The following is a 20,787-nucleotide window of genomic DNA, read 5'->3' on the forward strand; positions in this document are numbered from 1 at the left end:
GTAAACTAACTGGTAAAGTCTGACTCGTTTAAACTGTACTAAGTGAGACTTTGGTTGTGGGTTTACTTCTGGCGAAAGAAGAAGAAGAAAAAGGAAAAGAAGAAAAAGAAAAGGGCAAAAAAAGGTTTGAGGTCACAAGGGTTTTGTTTGTGGATATTTATACTTCACCAAGTAGCCCTCTCGCCACGCCTTGTGGTTGGAGACTAACAAGTAAATTGTGTTATGCCATATACATTTTGGTTGCAAAACCCGCGAGGAAGTGAGGGGAACAGAAGGGCGAGGAAATCCCTTCTGGTAGCTCAGCAGTGTGTGTGCAATTGTATGCGCTACCAAACGCGTCGTAACAAAAAACCAAATGGGTGCTGCCAAATGGGTGCTGCCAATAGTGTGTGGCTGTAGCAGAAAGTGGACAACCAGAGTGGATGAATTGTGTGTTTGGATGCATGTTGGCTCAACACAATCTACAACCTTATACATCCTGCAATGCATTCTATCTCCACAAACAATTCTCGACGGATTGCCGTCAAGCTTGCAACGAGTCGAGAATTGTTTGTGTGTGTTGATTATTCCCCTGAGTTTGGTGCGAATTTACAGGGAAACATTTTTCTACTGAAGTTTGAGGAAAACTGTGGGCTCAGCTACTCCCTCCCTCTTTCCCCGCCCCATACATTTACATCATATAGGCCGGATCCCAGGTTGAGCCCTAGGTTGAACCCCAGGCTGGATCCTATGTCAGTTCTACAAAAATGCGCCACTTCCAGAACATAGGGAGAATCTGGCTCCTATCACTGCTGCTGCCCACTGTAGTGTTTTTTTGTAAAGTTTTTTGTAAAGTACACACCCACCCGCGCGCGTCCATCTTACGTGTATATTACGTGTATCTGAGGTTAACTCGTTCACAGCAGCTCACGTGCGCGTATACATACACATACTCCAACCCGAGATACTCTAGTTTGCAATGACAGCGATTGCGCGAAATATACAGAACGTTCAATTTTGTAGGCTGAATGCGAAATAGAAGAATGGTTCAATTACAAATAGCAGAGTGTTTACATAAACAGAAAAGTGTGTTAATATTAGAAAAAAAAAGTGCAAAGATTAATAGCAGGAACAGCAACACCACCAGACATAACATCAGCAACACCATCAGCAACACCATCAGCAACACCACCAGACATAACATCAGTAACACCACCAGACATAACACCAGCAACACAACCAGACATAACACCAGCAACACAACCAGACATAACATCAGTAACACCACCAGACATAACACCAGCAACACAACCAGACATAACATCAGCAACACAACCAGACATAACATCAGCAACACAACCAGCAACACCATCAGCAACACAACCAGCAACACCATCAGCAACGCAACCAGTGACACAACCAGGAAAAAACACCAGGAATAACACCAAAAACATTTCTGACAAGTTTGAATGGCATAGTTTGAGTTTGGTCGACGTCGGATAGCACACACTATAATAAATATGTTGGATATAATAAATATGATAAATATGATAAATATTAGTGGTGGTAGTAGTAGTGGTGCTATTCCAACACGAGCAAACAATGATTTTGATGCAACATTAACAAACCCCGGAAGCAGATTCCACAAGCTTTTCTTCTGCACCATCTGAAACAACTTGCACGGTGACTTACACAACCCAACCTGTGATAATATGATCCCGCTGTGCCTTGTTGATACCCCTAGTGCATATGCATCCTCCACATTTTTCGTTCCCCGTACAAGATCATACGACAAAGGCGCCATTTTGTCGCAGGATCTGCCAAGTTCAGAATAAATGTGTGAGTCGGCAGCTACACTAGTGCAATGTTGTGGTAGGCTATGGGAAACGGTAGCAGAGGTCGGTGGGCTCCCCCTGCTTTGGGATCATGGTTGGGTTTGTGATATAGTCATCCGTGAAGCAGCAACAGAGGTAACATCAGAAATAGCACCAGTGACAGTAACGTGCTTTTTTTTTGTCCGTCTGTTTTTGTATTTTTTTTTTTTTTTTTTTTTTTCCTTTTATTACTTGGTTGAGACCAGCATTAGACTTTTGATCCTCGCTTTTATGTTTTTTATGCAGCGAGTGAAGCTGGTAGTTGGGGGTAGTGTTTTGATTTTGAACTTTTCTAGATGTAGTTCCCCCTCGATAACCTCAATGTGCTGATCTAAAGTCTTAATCAACCAAGCAGCGTATTCTTCTGGTGTTTTGACATTTGCTCCTCCAAACCTAAAAAACCTAAAAAACCTTCTAAACCCCCTCTCCCTGGTGTATGTCCTGTGGTAGTCGACAATCCGCACTTGGATTCCTGGTCGACTACCCACTTTTCTCTCCACCCCAACTAGAAGCTTATAGCCTGTTTTGTTCCTGGCTATAAGATGGGTCGTGTCCCTTTGCAATTTGTGAAGGATGTCCTCGCGTTCTTTGGTAAGTAAGGGGAAGCGGACATTGCCTGTTGGACAGCCCTGGTCAATGGGGTGGTATAATGGCCTCAGAAATGAGGACTTATGGACAACGGAGTTGGTGCAAAGTGTTGCGAAGGTGAGTCTGGGTTCGCCCATGTCACATGCGCGTTTGTTCCTGCGTGTCATGTAATTGTATGTGCGTGTGGTGTTTGTGTTTGTGTCTGTGTTTGTGTTTGTGTTTGTGTTTGTGTTTGTGTTTGTGTTTGTGTTTGTGTTTGTGTCTGTGTCTGTAAATGTGTATGTGTTTGAGGTATATGTGTTTTTCAGGCTTGTTTCTTGTGTGCCCAAGTAATATACCTCAGTTGCTTGGTGCTCGTATGCCGGACTTACTGCATAGATAGTTTCCTCCCCTCCAAAATTCATTTTCAAGAGTTGGAAGTGGGGAAGTATCAATGATGCCTCTTTGTAGTGGCTTCCCATTCTGGGAAGCTCTCTCCTGATGTCTTCGGAGTGTTCCTCTGAAATCTTGTAGATGAGAAATTTTCCATCTGTAGATTTGTAGGCGGTGCTGCCTATTTTTGTTATGGAGTCTTCCATGGACGCAAATGACTGTAAATAGGTGGATTCCAGGCATCCCCACAGCTTTCTTACTCTTTGAAACAGCTTTGCATGGTAGGACTCGATATTGGTTGTGTATTCTTGGTGCCTAAGAAAAACACTGAAAGTTTCGTCGTACTTCCAGGTTCTCCTGAGGCAGTCGGCAATACTTTTGTGTATTCCCTCTACAAGAAGAAACCTTTCGGCCTCTTTCTTGGTAAGCTTTTTAACTGGTGTTTCCAGCAGTGGTGCACCTGAGGGTGATTTCCCAGGTGTTTGCGAAGGTTTGAATCCCTTCGCCAAAGTTGATTTGAGGTTTTGGAAAACCTGCTTGGTTGATTGGGGTACAGGTTCTCCGGGAAGTTGAAACCGAACCTTGCGTTCGGCTGGTTTTTCCCCCTTTGACTTGGGGGAGGTGTTAAAAGCGTTTTTAAAAAATGACATTATTTAAGATTTAATTAAGTAAACTAACTGGTAAAGTCTGACTCGTTTAAACTGTACTAAGTGAGACTTTGGTTGTGGGTTTACTTCTGGCGAAAGAAGAAGAAGAAAAAGGAAAAGAAGAAAAAGAAAAGGGCAAAAAAAGGTTTGAGGTCACAAGGGTTTTGTTTGTGGATATTTATACTTCACCAAGTAGCCCTCTCGCCACGCCTTGTGGTTGGAGACTAACAAGTAAATTGTGTTATGCCATATACATTTTGGTTGCAAAACCCGCGAGGAAGTGAGGGGAACAGAAGGGCGAGGAAATCCCTTCTGGTAGCTCAGCAGTGTGTGTGCAATTGTATGCGCTACCAAACGCGTCGTAACAAAAAACCAAATGGGTGCTGCCAAATGGGTGCTGCCAAATGGGTGCTGCCAAATGGGTGCTGCCAATAGTGTGTGGCTGTAGCAGAAAGTGGACAACCAGAGTGGATGAATTGTGTGTTTGGATGCATGTTGGCTCAACACAATCTACAACCTTATACATCCTGCAATGCATTCTATCTCCACAAACAATTCTCGACGGATTGCCGTCAAGCTTGCAACGAGTCGAGAATTGTTTGTGTGTGTTGATTATTCCCCTGAGTTTGGTGCGAATTTACAGGGAAACATTTTTCTACTGAAGTTTGAGGAAAACTGTGGGCTCAGCTACTCCCTCCCTCTTTCCCCGCCCCATACATTTACATCATATAGGCCGGATCCCAGGTTGAGCCCTAGGTTGAACCCCAGGCTGGATCCTATGTCAGTTCTACAAAAATGCGCCACTTCCAGAACATAGGGAGAATCTGGCTCCTATCACTGCTGCTGCCCACTGTAGTGTTTTTTTGTAAAGTTTTTTGTAAAGTACACACCCACCCGCGCGCGTCCATCTTACGTGTATATTACGTGTATCTGAGGTTAACTCGTTCACAGCAGCTCACGTGCGCGTATACATACACATACTCCAACCCGAGATACTCTAGTTTGCAATGACAGCGATTGCGCGAAATATACAGAACGTTCAATTTTGTAGGCTGAATGCGAAATAGAAGAATGGTTCAATTACAAATAGCAGAGTGTTTACATAAACAGAAAAGTGTGTTAATATTAGAAAAAAAAAGTGCAAAGATTAATAGCAGGAACAGCAACACCACCAGACATAACATCAGCAACACCATCAGCAACACCATCAGCAACACCACCAGACATAACATCAGTAACACCACCAGACATAACACCAGCAACACAACCAGACATAACACCAGCAACACAACCAGACATAACATCAGTAACACCACCAGACATAACACCAGCAACACAACCAGACATAACATCAGCAACACAACCAGACATAACATCAGCAACACAACCAGCAACACCATCAGCAACACAACCAGCAACACCATCAGCAACGCAACCAGTGACACAACCAGGAAAAAACACCAGGAATAACACCAAAAACATTTCTGACAAGTTTGAATGGCATAGTTTGAGTTTGGTCGACGTCGGATAGCACACACTATAATAAATATGTTGGATATAATAAATATGATAAATATGATAAATATTAGTGGTGGTAGTAGTAGTGGTGCTATTCCAACACGAGCAAACAATGATTTTGATGCAACATTAACAAACCCCGGAAGCAGATTCCACAAGCTTTTCTTCTGCACCATCTGAAACAACTTGCACGGTGACTTACACAACCCAACCTGTGATAATATGATCCCGCTGTGCCTTGTTGATACCCCTAGTGCATATGCATCCTCCACATTTTTCGTTCCCCGTACAAGATCATACGACAAAGGCGCCATTTTGTCGCAGGATCTGCCAAGTTCAGAATAAATGTGTGAGTCGGCAGCTACACTAGTGCAATGTTGTGGTAGGCTATGGAAAACGGTAGCAGAGGTCAGTGGGCTCCCCTGCTTTGGGATCATGGTTGGGTTTGTGATATAGTCATCCGTGAAGCAGCAACAGAGGTAACATCAGAAATAGCACCAGTGACAGTAACGTGCTTTTTTTTTGTCCGTCTGTTTTTGTATTTTTTTTTTTTTTTTTTTTTCCTTTTATTACTTGGTTGAGACCAGCATTAGACTTTTGATCCTCGCTTTTATGTTTTTTATGCAGCGAGTGAAGCTGGTAGTTGGGGGTAGTGTTTTGATTTTGAACTTTTCTAGATGTAGTTCCCCCTCGATAACCTCAATGTGCTGATCTAAAGTCTTAATCAACCAAGCAGCGTATTCTTCTGGTGTTTTGACATTTGCTCCTCCAAACCTAAAAAACCTAAAAAACCTTCTAAACCCCCTCTCCCTGGTGTATGTCCTGTGGTAGTCGACAATCCGCACTTGGATTCCTGGTCGACTACCCACTTTTCTCTCCACCCCAACTAGAAGCTTATAGCCTGTTTTGTTTCTGGCTATAAGATGGGTCGTGTCCCTTTGCAATTTGTGAAGGATGTCCTCGCGTTCTTTGGTAAGTAAGGGGAAGCGGACATTGCCTGTTGGACAGCCCTGGTCAATGGGGTGGTATAATGGCCTCAGAAATGAGGACTTATGGACAACGGAGTTGGTGCAAAGTGTTGCGAAGGTGGGTCTGGGTTCGCCCATGTCACATGCGCGTTTGTTCCTGCGTGTCATGTAATTGTATGTGCGTGTGGTGTTTGTGTTTGTGTCTGTGTTTGTGTTTGTGTTTGTGTTTGTGTTTGTGTTTGTGTTTGTGTCTGTGTCTGTAAATGTGTATGTGTTTGAGGTATATGTGTTTTTCAGGCTTGTTTCTTGTGTGCCCAAGTAATATACCTCAGTTGCTTGGTGCTCGTATGCCGGACTTACTGCATAGATAGTTTCCTCCCCTCCAAAATTCATTTTCAAGAGTTGGAAGTGGGGAAGTATCAATGATGCCTCTTTGTAGTGGCTTCCCATTCTGGGAAGCTCTCTCCTGATGTCTTCGGAGTGTTCCTCTGAAATCTTGTAGATGAGAAATTTTCCATCTGTAGATTTGTAGGCGGTGCTGCCTATTTTTGTTATGGAGTCTTCCATGGACGCAAATGACTGTAAATAGGTGGATTCCAGGCATCCCCACAGCTTTCTTACTCTTTGAAACAGCTTTGCATGGTAGGACTCGATATTGGTTGTGTATTCTTGGTGCCTAAGAAAAACACTGAAAGTTTCGTCGTACTTCCAGGTTCTCCTGAGGCAGTCGGCAATACTTTTGTGTATTCCCTCTACAAGAAGAAACCTTTCGGCCTCTTTCTTGGTAAGCTTTTTAACTGGTGTTTCCAGCAGTGGTGCACCTGAGGGTGATTTCCCAGGTGTTTGCGAAGGTTTGAATCCCTTCGCCAAAGTTGATTTGAGGTTTTGGAAAACCTGCTTGGTTGATTGGGGTACAGGTTCTCCGGGAAGTTGAAACCGAACCTTGCGTTCGGCTGGTTTTTCCCCCTTTGACTTGGGGGAGGTGTTAAAAGCGTTTTTAAAAAATGACATTATTTAAGATTTAATTAAGTAAACTAACTGGTAAAGTCTGACTCGTTTAAACTGTACTAAGTGAGACTTTGGTTGTGGGTTTACTTCTGGCGAAAGAAGAAGAAGAAAAAGGAAAAGAAGAAAAAGAAAAGGGCAAAAAAAGGTTTGAGGTCACAAGGGTTTTGTTTGTGGATATTTATACTTCACCAAGTAGCCCTCTCGCCACGCCTTGTGGTTGGAGACTAACAAGTAAATTGTGTTATGCCATATACATTTTGGTTGCAAAACCCGCGAGGAAGTGAGGGGAACAGAAGGGCGAGGAAATCCCTTCTGGTAGCTCAGCAGTGTGTGTGCAATTGTATGCGCTACCAAACGCGTCGTAACAAAAAACCAAATGGGTGCTGCCAAATGGGTGCTGCCAAATGGGTGCTGCCAATAGTGTGTGGCTGTAGCAGAAAGTGGACAACCAGAGTGGATGAATTGTGTGTTTGGATGCATGTTGGCTCAACACAATCTACAACCTTATACATCCTGCAATGCATTCTATCTCCACAAACAATTCTCGACGGATTGCCGTCAAGCTTGCAACGAGTCGAGAATTGTTTGTGTGTGTTGATTATTCCCCTGAGTTTGGTGCGAATTTACAGGGAAACATTTTTCTACTGAAGTTTGAGGAAAACTGTGGGCTCAGCTACTCCCTCCCTCTTTCCCCGCCCCATACATTTACATCATATAGGCCGGATCCCAGGTTGAGCCCTAGGTTGAACCCCAGGCTGGATCCTATGTCAGTTCTACAAAAATGCGCCACTTCCAGAACATAGGGAGAATCTGGCTCCTATCACTGCTGCTGCCCACTGTAGTGTTTTTTTGTAAAGTTTTTTGTAAAGTACACACCCACCCGCGCGCGTCCATCTTACGTGTATATTACGTGTATCTGAGGTTAACTCGTTCACAGCAGCTCACGTGCGCGTATACATACACATACTCCAACCCGAGATACTCTAGTTTGCAATGACAGCGATTGCGCGAAATATACAGAACGTTCAATTTTGTAGGCTGAATGCGAAATAGAAGAATGGTTCAATTACAAATAGCAGAGTGTTTACATAAACAGAAAAGTGTGTTAATATTAGAAAAAAAAAGTGCAAAGATTAATAGCAGGAACAGCAACACCACCAGACATAACATCAGCAACACCATCAGCAACACCATCAGCAACACCACCAGACATAACATCAGTAACACCACCAGACATAACACCAGCAACACAACCAGACATAACACCAGCAACACAACCAGACATAACATCAGTAACACCACCAGACATAACACCAGCAACACAACCAGACATAACATCAGCAACACAACCAGACATAACATCAGCAACACAACCAGCAACACCATCAGCAACACAACCAGCAACACCATCAGCAACGCAACCAGTGACACAACCAGGAAAAAACACCAGGAATAACACCAAAAACATTTCTGACAAGTTTGAATGGCATAGTTTGAGTTTGGTCGACGTCGGATAGCACACACTATAATAAATATGTTGGATATAATAAATATGATAAATATGATAAATATTAGTGGTGGTAGTAGTAGTGGTGCTATTCCAACACGAGCAAACAATGATTTTGATGCAACATTAACAAACCCCGGAAGCAGATTCCACAAGCTTTTCTTCTGCACCATCTGAAACAACTTGCACGGTGACTTACACAACCCAACCTGTGATAATATGATCCCGCTGTGCCTTGTTGATACCCCTAGTGCATATGCATCCTCCACATTTTTCGTTCCCCGTACAAGATCATACGACAAAGGCGCCATTTTGTCGCAGGATCTGCCAAGTTCAGAATAAATGTGTGAGTCGGCAGCTACACTAGTGCAATGTTGTGGTAGGCTATGGAAAACGGTAGCAGAGGTCAGTGGGCTCCCCTGCTTTGGGATCATGGTTGGGTTTGTGATATAGTCATCCGTGAAGCAGCAACAGAGGTAACATCAGAAATAGCACCAGTGACAGTAACGTGCTTTTTTTTTGTCCGTCTGTTTTTGTATTTTTTTTTTTTTTTTTTTTTTCCTTTTATTACTTGGTTGAGACCAGCATTAGACTTTTGATCCTCGCTTTTATGTTTTTTATGCAGCGAGTGAAGCTGGTAGTTGGGGGTAGTGTTTTGATTTTGAACTTTTCTAGATGTAGTTCCCCCTCGATAACCTCAATGTGCTGATCTAAAGTCTTAATCAACCAAGCAGCGTATTCTTCTGGTGTTTTGACATTTGCTCCTCCAAACCTAAAAAACCTAAAAAACCTTCTAAACCCCCTCTCCCTGGTGTATGTCCTGTGGTAGTCGACAATCCGCACTTGGATTCCTGGTCGACTACCCACTTTTCTCTCCACCCCAACTAGAAGCTTATAGCCTGTTTTGTTTCTGGCTATAAGATGGGTCGTGTCCCTTTGCAATTTGTGAAGGATGTCCTCGCGTTCTTTGGTAAGTAAGGGGAAGCGGACATTGCCTGTTGGACAGCCCTGGTCAATGGGGTGGTATAATGGCCTCAGAAATGAGGACTTATGGACAACGGAGTTGGTGCAAAGTGTTGCGAAGGTGGGTCTGGGTTCGCCCATGTCACATGCGCGTTTGTTCCTGCGTGTCATGTAATTGTATGTGCGTGTGGTGTTTGTGTTTGTGTCTGTGTTTGTGTTTGTGTTTGTGTTTGTGTTTGTGTTTGTGTTTGTGTCTGTGTCTGTAAATGTGTATGTGTTTGAGGTATATGTGTTTTTCAGGCTTGTTTCTTGTGTGCCCAAGTAATATACCTCAGTTGCTTGGTGCTCGTATGCCGGACTTACTGCATAGATAGTTTCCTCCCCTCCAAAATTCATTTTCAAGAGTTGGAAGTGGGGAAGTATCAATGATGCCTCTTTGTAGTGGCTTCCCATTCTGGGAAGCTCTCTCCTGATGTCTTCGGAGTGTTCCTCTGAAATCTTGTAGATGAGAAATTTTCCATCTGTAGATTTGTAGGCGGTGCTGCCTATTTTTGTTATGGAGTCTTCCATGGACGCAAATGACTGTAAATAGGTGGATTCCAGGCATCCCCACAGCTTTCTTACTCTTTGAAACAGCTTTGCATGGTAGGACTCGATATTGGTTGTGTATTCTTGGTGCCTAAGAAAAACACTGAAAGTTTCGTCGTACTTCCAGGTTCTCCTGAGGCAGTCGGCAATACTTTTGTGTATTCCCTCTACAAGAAGAAACCTTTCGGCCTCTTTCTTGGTAAGCTTTTTAACTGGTGTTTCCAGCAGTGGTGCACCTGAGGGTGATTTCCCAGGTGTTTGCGAAGGTTTGAATCCCTTCGCCAAAGTTGATTTGAGGTTTTGGAAAACCTGCTTGGTTGATTGGGGTACAGGTTCTCCGGGAAGTTGAAACCGAACCTTGCGTTCGGCTGGTTTTTCCCCCTTTGACTTGGGGGAGGTGTTAAAAGCGTTTTTAAAAAATGACATTATTTAAGATTTAATTAAGTAAACTAACTGGTAAAGTCTGACTCGTTTAAACTGTACTAAGTGAGACTTTGGTTGTGGGTTTACTTCTGGCGAAAGAAGAAGAAGAAAAAGGAAAAGAAGAAAAAGAAAAGGGCAAAAAAAGGTTTGAGGTCACAAGGGTTTTGTTTGTGGATATTTATACTTCACCAAGTAGCCCTCTCGCCACGCCTTGTGGTTGGAGACTAACAAGTAAATTGTGTTATGCCATATACATTTTGGTTGCAAAACCCGCGAGGAAGTGAGGGGAACAGAAGGGCGAGGAAATCCCTTCTGGTAGCTCAGCAGTGTGTGTGCAATTGTATGCGCTACCAAACGCGTCGTAACAAAAAACCAAATGGGTGCTGCCAAATGGGTGCTGCCAAATGGGTGCTGCCAATAGTGTGTGGCTGTAGCAGAAAGTGGACAACCAGAGTGGATGAATTGTGTGTTTGGATGCATGTTGGCTCAACACAATCTACAACCTTATACATCCTGCAATGCATTCTATCTCCACAAACAATTCTCGACGGATTGCCGTCAAGCTTGCAACGAGTCGAGAATTGTTTGTGTGTGTTGATTATTCCCCTGAGTTTGGTGCGAATTTACAGGGAAACATTTTTCTACTGAAGTTTGAGGAAAACTGTGGGCTCAGCTACTCCCTCCCTCTTTCCCCGCCCCATACATTTACATCATATAGGCCGGATCCCAGGTTGAGCCCTAGGTTGAACCCCAGGCTGGATCCTATGTCAGTTCTACAAAAATGCGCCACTTCCAGAACATAGGGAGAATCTGGCTCCTATCACTGCTGCTGCCCACTGTAGTGTTTTTTTGTAAAGTTTTTTGTAAAGTACACACCCACCCGCGCGCGTCCATCTTACGTGTATATTACGTGTATCTGAGGTTAACTCGTTCACAGCAGCTCACGTGCGCGTATACATACACATACTCCAACCCGAGATACTCTAGTTTGCAATGACAGCGATTGCGCGAAATATACAGAACGTTCAATTTTGTAGGCTGAATGCGAAATAGAAGAATGGTTCAATTACAAATAGCAGAGTGTTTACATAAACAGAAAAGTGTGTTAATATTAGAAAAAAAAAGTGCAAAGATTAATAGCAGGAACAGCAACACCACCAGACATAACATCAGCAACACCATCAGCAACACCATCAGCAACACCACCAGACATAACATCAGTAACACCACCAGACATAACACCAGCAACACAACCAGACATAACACCAGCAACACAACCAGACATAACATCAGTAACACCACCAGACATAACACCAGCAACACAACCAGACATAACATCAGCAACACAACCAGACATAACATCAGCAACACAACCAGCAACACCATCAGCAACACAACCAGCAACACCATCAGCAACGCAACCAGTGACACAACCAGGAAAAAACACCAGGAATAACACCAAAAACATTTCTGACAAGTTTGAATGGCATAGTTTGAGTTTGGTCGACGTCGGATAGCACACACTATAATAAATATGTTGGATATAATAAATATGATAAATATGATAAATATTAGTGGTGGTAGTAGTAGTGGTGCTATTCCAACACGAGCAAACAATGATTTTGATGCAACATTAACAAACCCCGGAAGCAGATTCCACAAGCTTTTCTTCTGCACCATCTGAAACAACTTGCACGGTGACTTACACAACCCAACCTGTGATAATATGATCCCGCTGTGCCTTGTTGATACCCCTAGTGCATATGCATCCTCAACATTTTTCGTCCCCCGTACAAGATCATACGACAAAGGCGCCATTTTGTCGCAGGATCTGCCAAGTTCAGAATAAATGTGTGAGTCGGCAGCTACACTAGTGCAATGTTGTGGTAGGCTATGGAAAACGGTAGCAGAGGTCAGTGGGCTCCCCCTGCTTTGGGATCATGGTTGGGTTTGTGATATAGTCATCCGTGAAGCAGCAACAGAGATAACATCAGAAATAGCACCAGTGACAGTAACGTGCTTTTTTTTTGTCCGTCTGTTTTTGTATTTTTTTTTTTTTTTTTTTTTTCCTTTTATTACTTGGTTGAGACCAGCATTAGACTTTTGATCCTCGCTTTTATGTTTTTTATGCAGCGAGTGAAGCTGGTAGTTGGGGGTAGTGTTTTGATTTTGAACTTTTCTAGATGTAGTTCCCCCTCGATAACCTCAATGTGCTGATCTAAAGTCTTAATCAACCAAGCAGCGTATTCTTCTGGTGTTTTGACATTTGCTCCTCCAAACCTAAAAAACCTAAAAAACCTTCTAAACCCCCTCTCCCTGGTGTATGTCCTGTGGTAGTCGACAATCCGCACTTGGATTCCTGGTCGACTACCCACTTTTCTCTCCACCCCAACTAGAAGCTTATAGCCTGTTTTGTTTCTGGCTATAAGATGGGTCGTGTCCCTTTGCAATTTGTGAAGGATGTCCTCGCGTTCTTTGGTAAGTAAGGGGAAGCGGACATTGCCTGTTGGACAGCCCTGGTCAATGGGGTGGTATAATGGCCTCAGAAATGAGGACTTATGGACAACGGAGTTGGTGCAAAGTGTTGCGAAGGTGGGTCTGGGTTCGCACATGTCACATGCGCGTTTGTTCCTGCGTGTCATGTAATTGTATGTGCGTGTGGTGTTTGTGTTTGTGTCTGTGTTTGTGTTTGTGTCTGTGTTTGTGTTTGTGTTTGTGTTTGTGTCTGTGTCTGTAAATGTGTATGTGTTTGAGGTATATGTGTTTTTCAGGCTTGTTTCTTGTGTGCCCAAGTAATATACCTCAGTTGCTTGGTGCTCGTATGCCGGACTTACTGCATAGATAGTTTCCTCCCCTCCAAAATTCATTTTCAAGAGTTGGAAGTGGGGAAGTATCAATGATGCCTCTTTGTAGTGGCTTCCCATTCTGGGAAGCTCTCTCCTGATGTCTTCGGAGTGTTCCTCTGAAATCTTGTAGATGAGAAATTTTCCATCTGTAGATTTGTAGGCGGTGCTGCCTATTTTTGTTATGGAGTCTTCCATGGACGCAAATGACTGTAAATAGGTGGATTCCAGGCATCCCCACAGCTTTCTTACTCTTTGAAACAGCTTTGCATGGTAGGACTCGATATTGGTTGTGTATTCTTGGTGCCTAAGAAAAACACTGAAAGTTTCGTCGTACTTCCAGGTTCTCCTGAGGCAGTCGGCAATACTTTTGTGTATTCCCTCTACAAGAAGAAACCTTTCGGCCTCTTTCTTGGTAAGCTTTTTAACTGGTGTTTCCAGCAGTGGTGCACCTGAGGGTGATTTCCCAGGTGTTTGCGAAGGTTTGAATCCCTTCGCCAAAGTTGATTTGAGGTTTTGGAAAACCTGCTTGGTTGATTGGGGTACAGGTTCTCCGGGAAGTTGAAACCGAACCTTGCGTTCGGCTGGTTTTTCCCCCTTTGACTTGGGGGAGGTGTTAAAAGCGTTTTTAAAAAATGACATTATTTAAGATTTAATTAAGTAAACTAACTGGTAAAGTCTGACTCGTTTAAACTGTACTAAGTGAGACTTTGGTTGTGGGTTTACTTCTGGCGAAAGAAGAAGAAGAAAAAGGAAAAGAAGAAAAAGAAAAGGGCAAAAAAAGGTTTGAGGTCACAAGGGTTTTGTTTGTGGATATTTATACTTCACCAAGTAGCCCTCTCGCCACGCCTTGTGGTTGGAGACTAACAAGTAAATTGTGTTATGCCATATACATTTTGGTTGCAAAACCCGCGAGGAAGTGAGGGGAACAGAAGGGCGAGGAAATCCCTTCTGGTAGCTCAGCAGTGTGTGTGCAATTGTACGCGCTACCAAACGCGTCGTAACAAAAAACCAAATGGGTGCTGCCAAATGGGTGCTGCCAAATGGGTGCTGCCAAATGGGTGCTGCCAATAGTGTGTGGCTGTAGCAGAAAGTGGACAACCAGAGTGGATGAATTGTGTGTTTGGATGCATGTTGGCTCAACACAATCTACAACCTTATACATCCTGCAATGCATTCTATCTCCACAAACAATTCTCGACGGATTGCCGTCAAGCTTGCAACGAGTCGAGAATTGTTTGTGTGTGTTGATTATTCCCCTGAGTTTGGTGCGAATTTACAGGGAAACATTTTTCTACTGAAGTTTGAGGAAAACTGTGGGCTCAGCTACTCCCTCCCTCTTTCCCCGCCCCATACATTTACATCATATAGGCCGGATCCCAGGTTGAGCCCTAGGTTGAACCCCAGGCTGGATCCTATGTCAGTTCTACAAAAATGCGCCACTTCCAGAACATAGGGAGAATCTGGCTCCTATCACTGCTGCTGCCCACTGTAGTGTTTTTTTGTAAAGTTTTTTGTAAAGTACACACCCACCCGCGCGCGTCCATCTTACGTGTATATTACGTGTATCTGAGGTTAACTCGTTCACAGCAGCTCACGTGCGCGTATACATACACATACTCCAACCCGAGATACTCTAGTTTGCAATGACAGCGATTGCGCGAAATATACAGAACGTTCAATTTTGTAGGCTGAATGCGAAATAGAAGAATGGTTCAATTACAAATAGCAGAGTGTTTACATAAACAGAAAAGTGTGTTAATATTAGAAAAAAAAAGTGCAAAGATTAATAGCAGGAACAGCAACACCACCAGACATAACATCAGCAACACCACCAGACATAACATCAGTAACACCACCAGACATAACATCAGCAACACAACCAGACATAACACCAGCAACACAACCAGACATAACATCAGCAACACAACCAGCAACACCATCAGCAACACAACCAGCAACACCATCAGCAACGCAACCAGTGACACAACCAGGAAAAAACACCAGGAATAACACCAAAAACATTTCTGACAAGTTTGAATGGCATAGTTTGAGTTTGGTCGACGTCGGATAGCACACACTATAATAAATATGTTGGATATAATAAATATGATAAATATGATAAATATTAGTGGTGGTAGTAGTAGTGGTGCTATTCCAACACGAGCAAACAATGATTTTGATGCAACATTAACAAACCCCGGAAGCAGATTCCACAAGCTTTTCTTCTGCACCATCTGAAACAACTTGCACGGTGACTTACACAACCCAACCTGTGATAATATGATCCCGCTGTGCCTTGTTGATACCCCTAGTGCATATGCATCCTCCACATTTTTCGTTCCCCGTACAAGATCATACGACAAAGGCGCCATTTTGTCGCAGGATCTGCCAAGTTCAGAATAAATGTGTGAGTCGGCAGCTACACTAGTGCAATGTTGTGGTAGGCTATGGAAAACGGTAGCAGAGGTCGGTGGGCTCCCCTGCTTTGGGATCATGGTTGGGTTTGTGATATAGTCGTCCGTGAAGCAGCAACAGAGGTAACATCAGAAATAGCACCAGTGACAGTAACGTGCTTTTTTTTTGTCCGTCTGTTTTTGTATTTTTTTTTTTTTTTTTTTTTCCTTTTATTACTTGGTTGAGACCAGCATTAGACTTTTGATCCTCGCTTTTATGTTTTTTATGCAGCGAGTGAAGCTGGTAGTTGGGGGTAGTGTTTTGATTTTGAACTTTTCTAGATGTAGTTCCCCCTCGATAACCTCAATGTGCTGATCTAAAGTCTTAATCAACCAAGCAGCGTATTCTTCTGGTGTTTTGACATTTGCTCCTCCAAACCTAAAAAACCTAAAAAACCTTCTAAACCCCCTCTCCCTGGTGTATGTCCTGTGGTAGTCGACAATCCGCACTTGGATTCCTGGTCGACTACCCACTTTTCTCTCCACCCCAACTAGAAGCTTATAGCCTGTTTTGTTTCTGGCTATAAGATGGGTCGTGTCCCTTTGCAATTTGTGAAGGATGTCCTCGCGTTCTTTGGTAAGTAAGGGGAAGCGGACATTGCCTGTTGGACAGCCCTGGTCAATGGGGTGGTATAATGGCCTCAGAAATGAGGACTTATGGACAACGGAGTTGGTGCAAAGTGTTGCGAAGGTGGGTCTGGGTTCGCCCATGTCACATGCGCGTTTGTTCCTGCGTGTCATGTAATTGTATGTGCGTGTGGTGTTTGTGTTTGTGTCTGTGTTTGTGTTTGTGTCTGTGTTTGTGTTTGTGTTTGTGTTTGTGTCTGTGTCTGTAAATGTGTATGTGTTTGAGGTATATGTGTTTTTCAGGCTTGTTTCTTGTGTGCCCAAGTAATATACCTCAGTTGCTTGGTGCTCGTATGCCGGACTTACTGCATAGATAGTTTCCTCCCCTCCAAAATTCATTTTCAAGAGTTGGAAGTGGGGAAGTATCAATGATGCCTCTTTGTAGTGGCTTCCCATTCTGGGAAGCTCTCTCCTGATGTCTTCGGAGTGTTCCTCTGAAATCTTGTAGATGAGAAATTTTCCATCTGTAGATTTGTAGGCGGTGCTGCCTATTTTTGTTATGGAGTCTTCCATGGACGCAAATGACTGTAAATAGGTGGATTCCAGGCATCCCCACAGCTTTCTTACTCTTTGAAACAGCTTTGCATGGTAGGACTCGATATTGGTTGTGTATTCTTGGTGCCTAAGAAAAACACTGAAAGTTTCGTCGTACTTCCAGGTTCTCCTGAGGCAGTCGGCAATACTTTTGTGTATTCCCTCTACAAGAAGAAACCTTTCGGCCTCTTTCTTGGTAAGCTTTTTAACTGGTGTTTCCAGCAGTGGTGCACCTGAGGGTGATTTCCCAGGTGTTTGCGAAGGTTTGAATCCCTTCGCCAAAGTTGATTTGAGGTTTTGGAAAACCTGCTTGGTTGATTGGGGTACAGGTTCTCCGGGAAGTTGAAACCGAACCTTGCGTTCGGCTGGTTTTTCCCCCTTTGACTTGGGGGAGGTGTTAAAAGCGTTTTTAAAAAATGACATTATTTAAGATTTAATTAAGTAAACTAACTGGTAAAGTCTGACTCGTTTAAACTGTACTAAGTGAGACTTTGGTTGTGGGTTTACTTCTGGCGAAAGAAGAAGAAGAAAAAGGAAAAGAAGAAAAAGAAAAGGGCAAAAAAAGGTTTGAGGTCACAAGGATTTTGTTTGTGGATATTTATACTTCACCAAGTAGCCCTCTCGCCACGCCTTGTGGTTGGAGACTAACAAGTAAATTGTGTTATGCCATATACATTTTGGTTGCAAAACCCGCGAGGAAGTGAGGGGAACAGAAGGGCGAGGAAATCCCTTCTGGTAGCTCAGCAGTGTGTGTGCAATTGTATGCGCTACCAAACGCGTCGTAACAAAAAACCAAATGGGTGCTGCCAAATGGGTGCTGCCAAATGGGTGCTGCCAATAGTGTGTGGCTGTAGCAGAAAGTGGACAACCAGAGTGGATGAATTGTGTGTTTGGATGCATGTTGGCTCAACACAATCTACAACCTTATACATCCTGCAATGCATTCTATCTCCACAAACAATTCTCGACGGATTGCCGTCAAGCTTGCAACGAGTCGAGAATTGTTTGTGTGTGTTGATTATTCCCCTGAGTTTGGTGCGAATTTACAGGGAAACATTTTTCTACTGAAGTTTGAGGAAAACTGTGGGCTCAGCTACTCCCTCCCTCTTTCCCCGCCCCATACATTTACATCATATAGGCCGGATCCCAGGTTGAGCCCTAGGTTGAACCCCAGGCTGGATCCTATGTCAGTTCTACAAAAATGCGCCACTTCCAGAACATAGGGAGAATCTGGCTCCTATCACTGCTGCTGCCCACTGTAGTGTTTTTTTGTAAAGTTTTTTGTAAAGTACACACCCACCCGCGCGCGTCCATCTTACGTGTATATTACGTGTATCTGAGGTTAACTCGTTCACAGCAGCTCACGTGCGCGTATACATACACATACTCCAACCCGAGATACTCTAGTTTGCAATGACAGCGATTGCGCGAAATATACAGAACGTTCAATTTTGTAGGCTGAATGCGAAATAGAAGAATGGTTCAATTACAAATAGCAGAGTGTTTACATAAACAGAAAAGTGTGTTAATATTAGAAAAAAAAAGTGCAAAGATTAATAGCAGGAACAGCAACACCACCAGACATAACATCAGCAACACCATCAGCAACACCATCAGCAACACCACCAGACATAACACCAGCAACACAACCAGACATAACACCAGCAACACAACCAGACATAACATCAGTAACACCACCAGACATAACACCAGCAACACAACCAGACATAACATCAGCAACACAACCAGACATAACATCAGCAACACAACCAGCAACACCATCAGCAACACAACCAGCAACACCATCAGCAACGCAACCAGTGACACAACCAGGAAAAAACACCAGGAATAACACCAAAAACATTTCTGACAAGTTTGAATGGCATAGTTTGAGTTTGGTCGACGTCGGATAGCACACACTATAATAAATATGTTGGATATAATAAATATGATAAATATGATAAATATTAGTGGTGGTAGTAGTAGTGGTGCTATTCCAACACGAGCAAACAATGATTTTGATGCAACATTAACAAACCCCGGAAGCAGATTCCACAAGCTTTTCTTCTGCACCATCTGAAACAACTTGCACGGTGACTTACACAACCCAACCTGTGATAATATGATCCCGCTGTGCCTTGTTGATACCCCTAGTGCATATGCATCCTCCACATTTTTCGTTCCCCGTACAAGATCATACGACAAAGGCGCCATTTTGTCGCAGGATCTGCCAAGTTCAGAATAAATGTGTGAGTCGGCAGCTACACTAGTGCAATGTTGTGGTAGGCTATGGGAAACGGTAGCAGAGGTCGGTGGGCTCCCCTGCTTTGGGATCATGGTTGGGTTTGTGATATAGTCATCCGTGAAGCAGCAACAGAGGTAACATCAGAAATAGCACCAGTGACAGTAACGTGCTTTTTTTTTGTCCGTCTGTTTTTGTATTTTTTTTTTTTTTTTTTTCCTTTTATTACTTGGTTGAGACCAGCATTAGACTTTTGATCCTCGCTTTTATGTTTTTTATGCAGCGAGTGAAGCTGGTAGTTGGGGGTAGTGTTTTGATTTTGAACTTTTCTAGATGTAGTTCCCCCTCGATAACCTCAATGTGCTGATCTAAAGTCTTAATCAACCAAGCAGCGTATTCTTCTGGTGTTTTGACATTTGCTCCTCCAAACCTAAAAAACCTAAAAAACCTTCTAAACCCCCTCTCCCTGGTGTATGTCCTGTGGTAGTCGACAATCCGCACTTGGATTCCTGGTCGACTACCCACTTTTCTCTCCACCCCAACTAGAAGCTTATAGCCTGTTTTGTTTCTGGCTATAAGATGGGTCGTGTCCCTTTGCAATTTGTGAAGGATGTCCTCGCGTTCTTTGGTAAGTAAGGGGAAGCGGACATTGCCTGTTGGACAGCCCTGGTCAATGGGGTGGTATAATGGCCTCAGAAATGAGGACTTATGGACAACGGAGTTGGTGCAAAGTGTTGCGAAGGTGGGTCTGGGTTCGCCCATGTCACATGCGCGTTTGTTCCTGCGTGTCATGTAATTGTATGTGCGTGTGGTGTTTGTGTTTGTGTCTGTGTTTGTGTTTGTGTCTGTGTTTGTGTTTGTGTTTGTGTTTGTGTCTGTGTCTGTAAATGTGTATGTGTTTGAGGTATATGTGTTTTTCAGGCTTGTTTCTTGTGTGCCCAAGTAATATACCTCAGTTGCTTGGTGCTCGTATGCCGGACTTACTGCATAGATAGTTTCCTCCCCTCCAAAATTCATTTTCAAGAGTTGGAAGTGGGGAAGTATCAATGATGCCTCTTTGTAGTGGCTTCCCATTCTGGGAAGCTCTCTCCTGATGTCTTCGGAGTGTTCCTCTGAAATCTTGTAGATGAGAAATTTTCCATCTGTAGATTTGTAGGCGGTGCTGCCTATTTTTGTTATGGAGTCTTCCATGGACGCAAATGACTGTAAATAGGTGGATTCCAGGCATCCCCACAGCTTTATTACTCTTTGAAACAGCTTTGCATGGTAGGACTCGATATTGGTTGTGTATTCTTGGTGCCTAAGAAAAACACTGAAAGTTTCGTCGTACTTCCAGGTTCTCCTGAGGCAGTCGGCAATACTTTTGTGTATTCCCTCTACAAGAAGAAACCTTTCGGCCTCTTTCTTGGTAAGCTTTTTAACTGGTGTTTCCAGCAGTGGTGCACCTGAGGGTGATTTCCCAGGTGTTTGCGAAGGTTTGAATCCCTTCGCCAAAGTTGATTTGAGGTTTTGGAAAACCTGCTTGGTTGATTGGGGTACAGGTTCTCCGGGAAGTTGAAACCGAACCTTGCGTTCGGCTGGTTTTTCCCCCTTTGACTTGGGGGAGGTGTTAAAAGCGTTTTTAAAAAATGACATTATTTAAGATTTAAT

At 43.4% G+C, this 20,787-nt stretch overlaps 6 protein-coding genes across 6 annotated transcripts; all 6 read right to left on the minus strand. All coding sequences in view use genetic code 12, as the record gives it.

Annotated features, from left to right (window-relative positions):
• Positions 1 to 5: 5 nt before the first annotated feature.
• On the minus strand, positions 6 to 3,463 carry PVL30_002166 (uncharacterized protein; the record flags this gene model as incomplete). The annotated part of the gene is made up of 5 exons (XM_061119320.1): positions 6 to 38; positions 1,113 to 1,488; positions 1,581 to 1,796; positions 2,142 to 2,482; positions 2,780 to 3,463. The coding sequence occupies 5 exons, from the start codon at positions 3,461 to 3,463 to the stop codon at positions 6 to 8; spliced, it is 1,650 nt and encodes a 549-aa protein (XP_060975303.1).
• Positions 3,464 to 3,486: 23 nt separating this feature from the next.
• Positions 3,487 to 6,957, minus strand: PVL30_002167 (uncharacterized protein; the record flags this gene model as incomplete). Its single annotated transcript, XM_061119321.1, has 5 exons — positions 3,487 to 3,519; positions 4,622 to 4,997; positions 5,090 to 5,344; positions 5,648 to 5,988; positions 6,274 to 6,957. 5 exons carry the CDS (start codon positions 6,955 to 6,957, stop codon positions 3,487 to 3,489), a joined length of 1,689 nt encoding a protein of 562 aa, XP_060975304.1.
• A 1,108-nt stretch (positions 6,958 to 8,065) lies between these two features.
• On the minus strand, positions 8,066 to 10,438 carry PVL30_002168 (uncharacterized protein; the record flags this gene model as incomplete). Its single annotated transcript, XM_061119322.1, has 4 exons — positions 8,066 to 8,477; positions 8,570 to 8,824; positions 9,129 to 9,469; positions 9,755 to 10,438. 4 exons carry the CDS (start codon positions 10,436 to 10,438, stop codon positions 8,066 to 8,068), a joined length of 1,692 nt encoding a protein of 563 aa, XP_060975305.1.
• A 23-nt stretch (positions 10,439 to 10,461) lies between these two features.
• Positions 10,462 to 13,920, minus strand: PVL30_002169 (uncharacterized protein; the record flags this gene model as incomplete). Its single annotated transcript, XM_061119323.1, has 5 exons — positions 10,462 to 10,494; positions 11,583 to 11,958; positions 12,051 to 12,305; positions 12,611 to 12,951; positions 13,237 to 13,920. 5 exons carry the CDS (start codon positions 13,918 to 13,920, stop codon positions 10,462 to 10,464), a joined length of 1,689 nt encoding a protein of 562 aa, XP_060975306.1.
• A 23-nt stretch (positions 13,921 to 13,943) lies between these two features.
• PVL30_002170 (uncharacterized protein) lies at positions 13,944 to 17,318 on the minus strand (the record flags this gene model as incomplete). Its single annotated transcript, XM_061119324.1, has 5 exons — positions 13,944 to 13,976; positions 15,079 to 15,358; positions 15,451 to 15,705; positions 16,009 to 16,349; positions 16,635 to 17,318. The coding sequence occupies 5 exons, from the start codon at positions 17,316 to 17,318 to the stop codon at positions 13,944 to 13,946; spliced, it is 1,593 nt and encodes a 530-aa protein (XP_060975307.1).
• Positions 17,319 to 18,426: 1,108 nt separating this feature from the next.
• Positions 18,427 to 20,772, minus strand: PVL30_002171 (uncharacterized protein; the record flags this gene model as incomplete). Its single annotated transcript, XM_061119325.1, has 4 exons — positions 18,427 to 18,814; positions 18,907 to 19,161; positions 19,463 to 19,803; positions 20,089 to 20,772. The coding sequence occupies 4 exons, from the start codon at positions 20,770 to 20,772 to the stop codon at positions 18,427 to 18,429; spliced, it is 1,668 nt and encodes a 555-aa protein (XP_060975308.1).
• Between the last annotated feature and the right edge of the window lie 15 nt (positions 20,773 to 20,787).

The sequence above is a fragment of the Lodderomyces elongisporus genome, chromosome 2, assembly GCF_030384665.1.
Source record: "Lodderomyces elongisporus chromosome 2, complete sequence".
Classification (NCBI taxonomy): Eukaryota; Fungi; Ascomycota; class Pichiomycetes; order Serinales; family Debaryomycetaceae; genus Lodderomyces; species Lodderomyces elongisporus.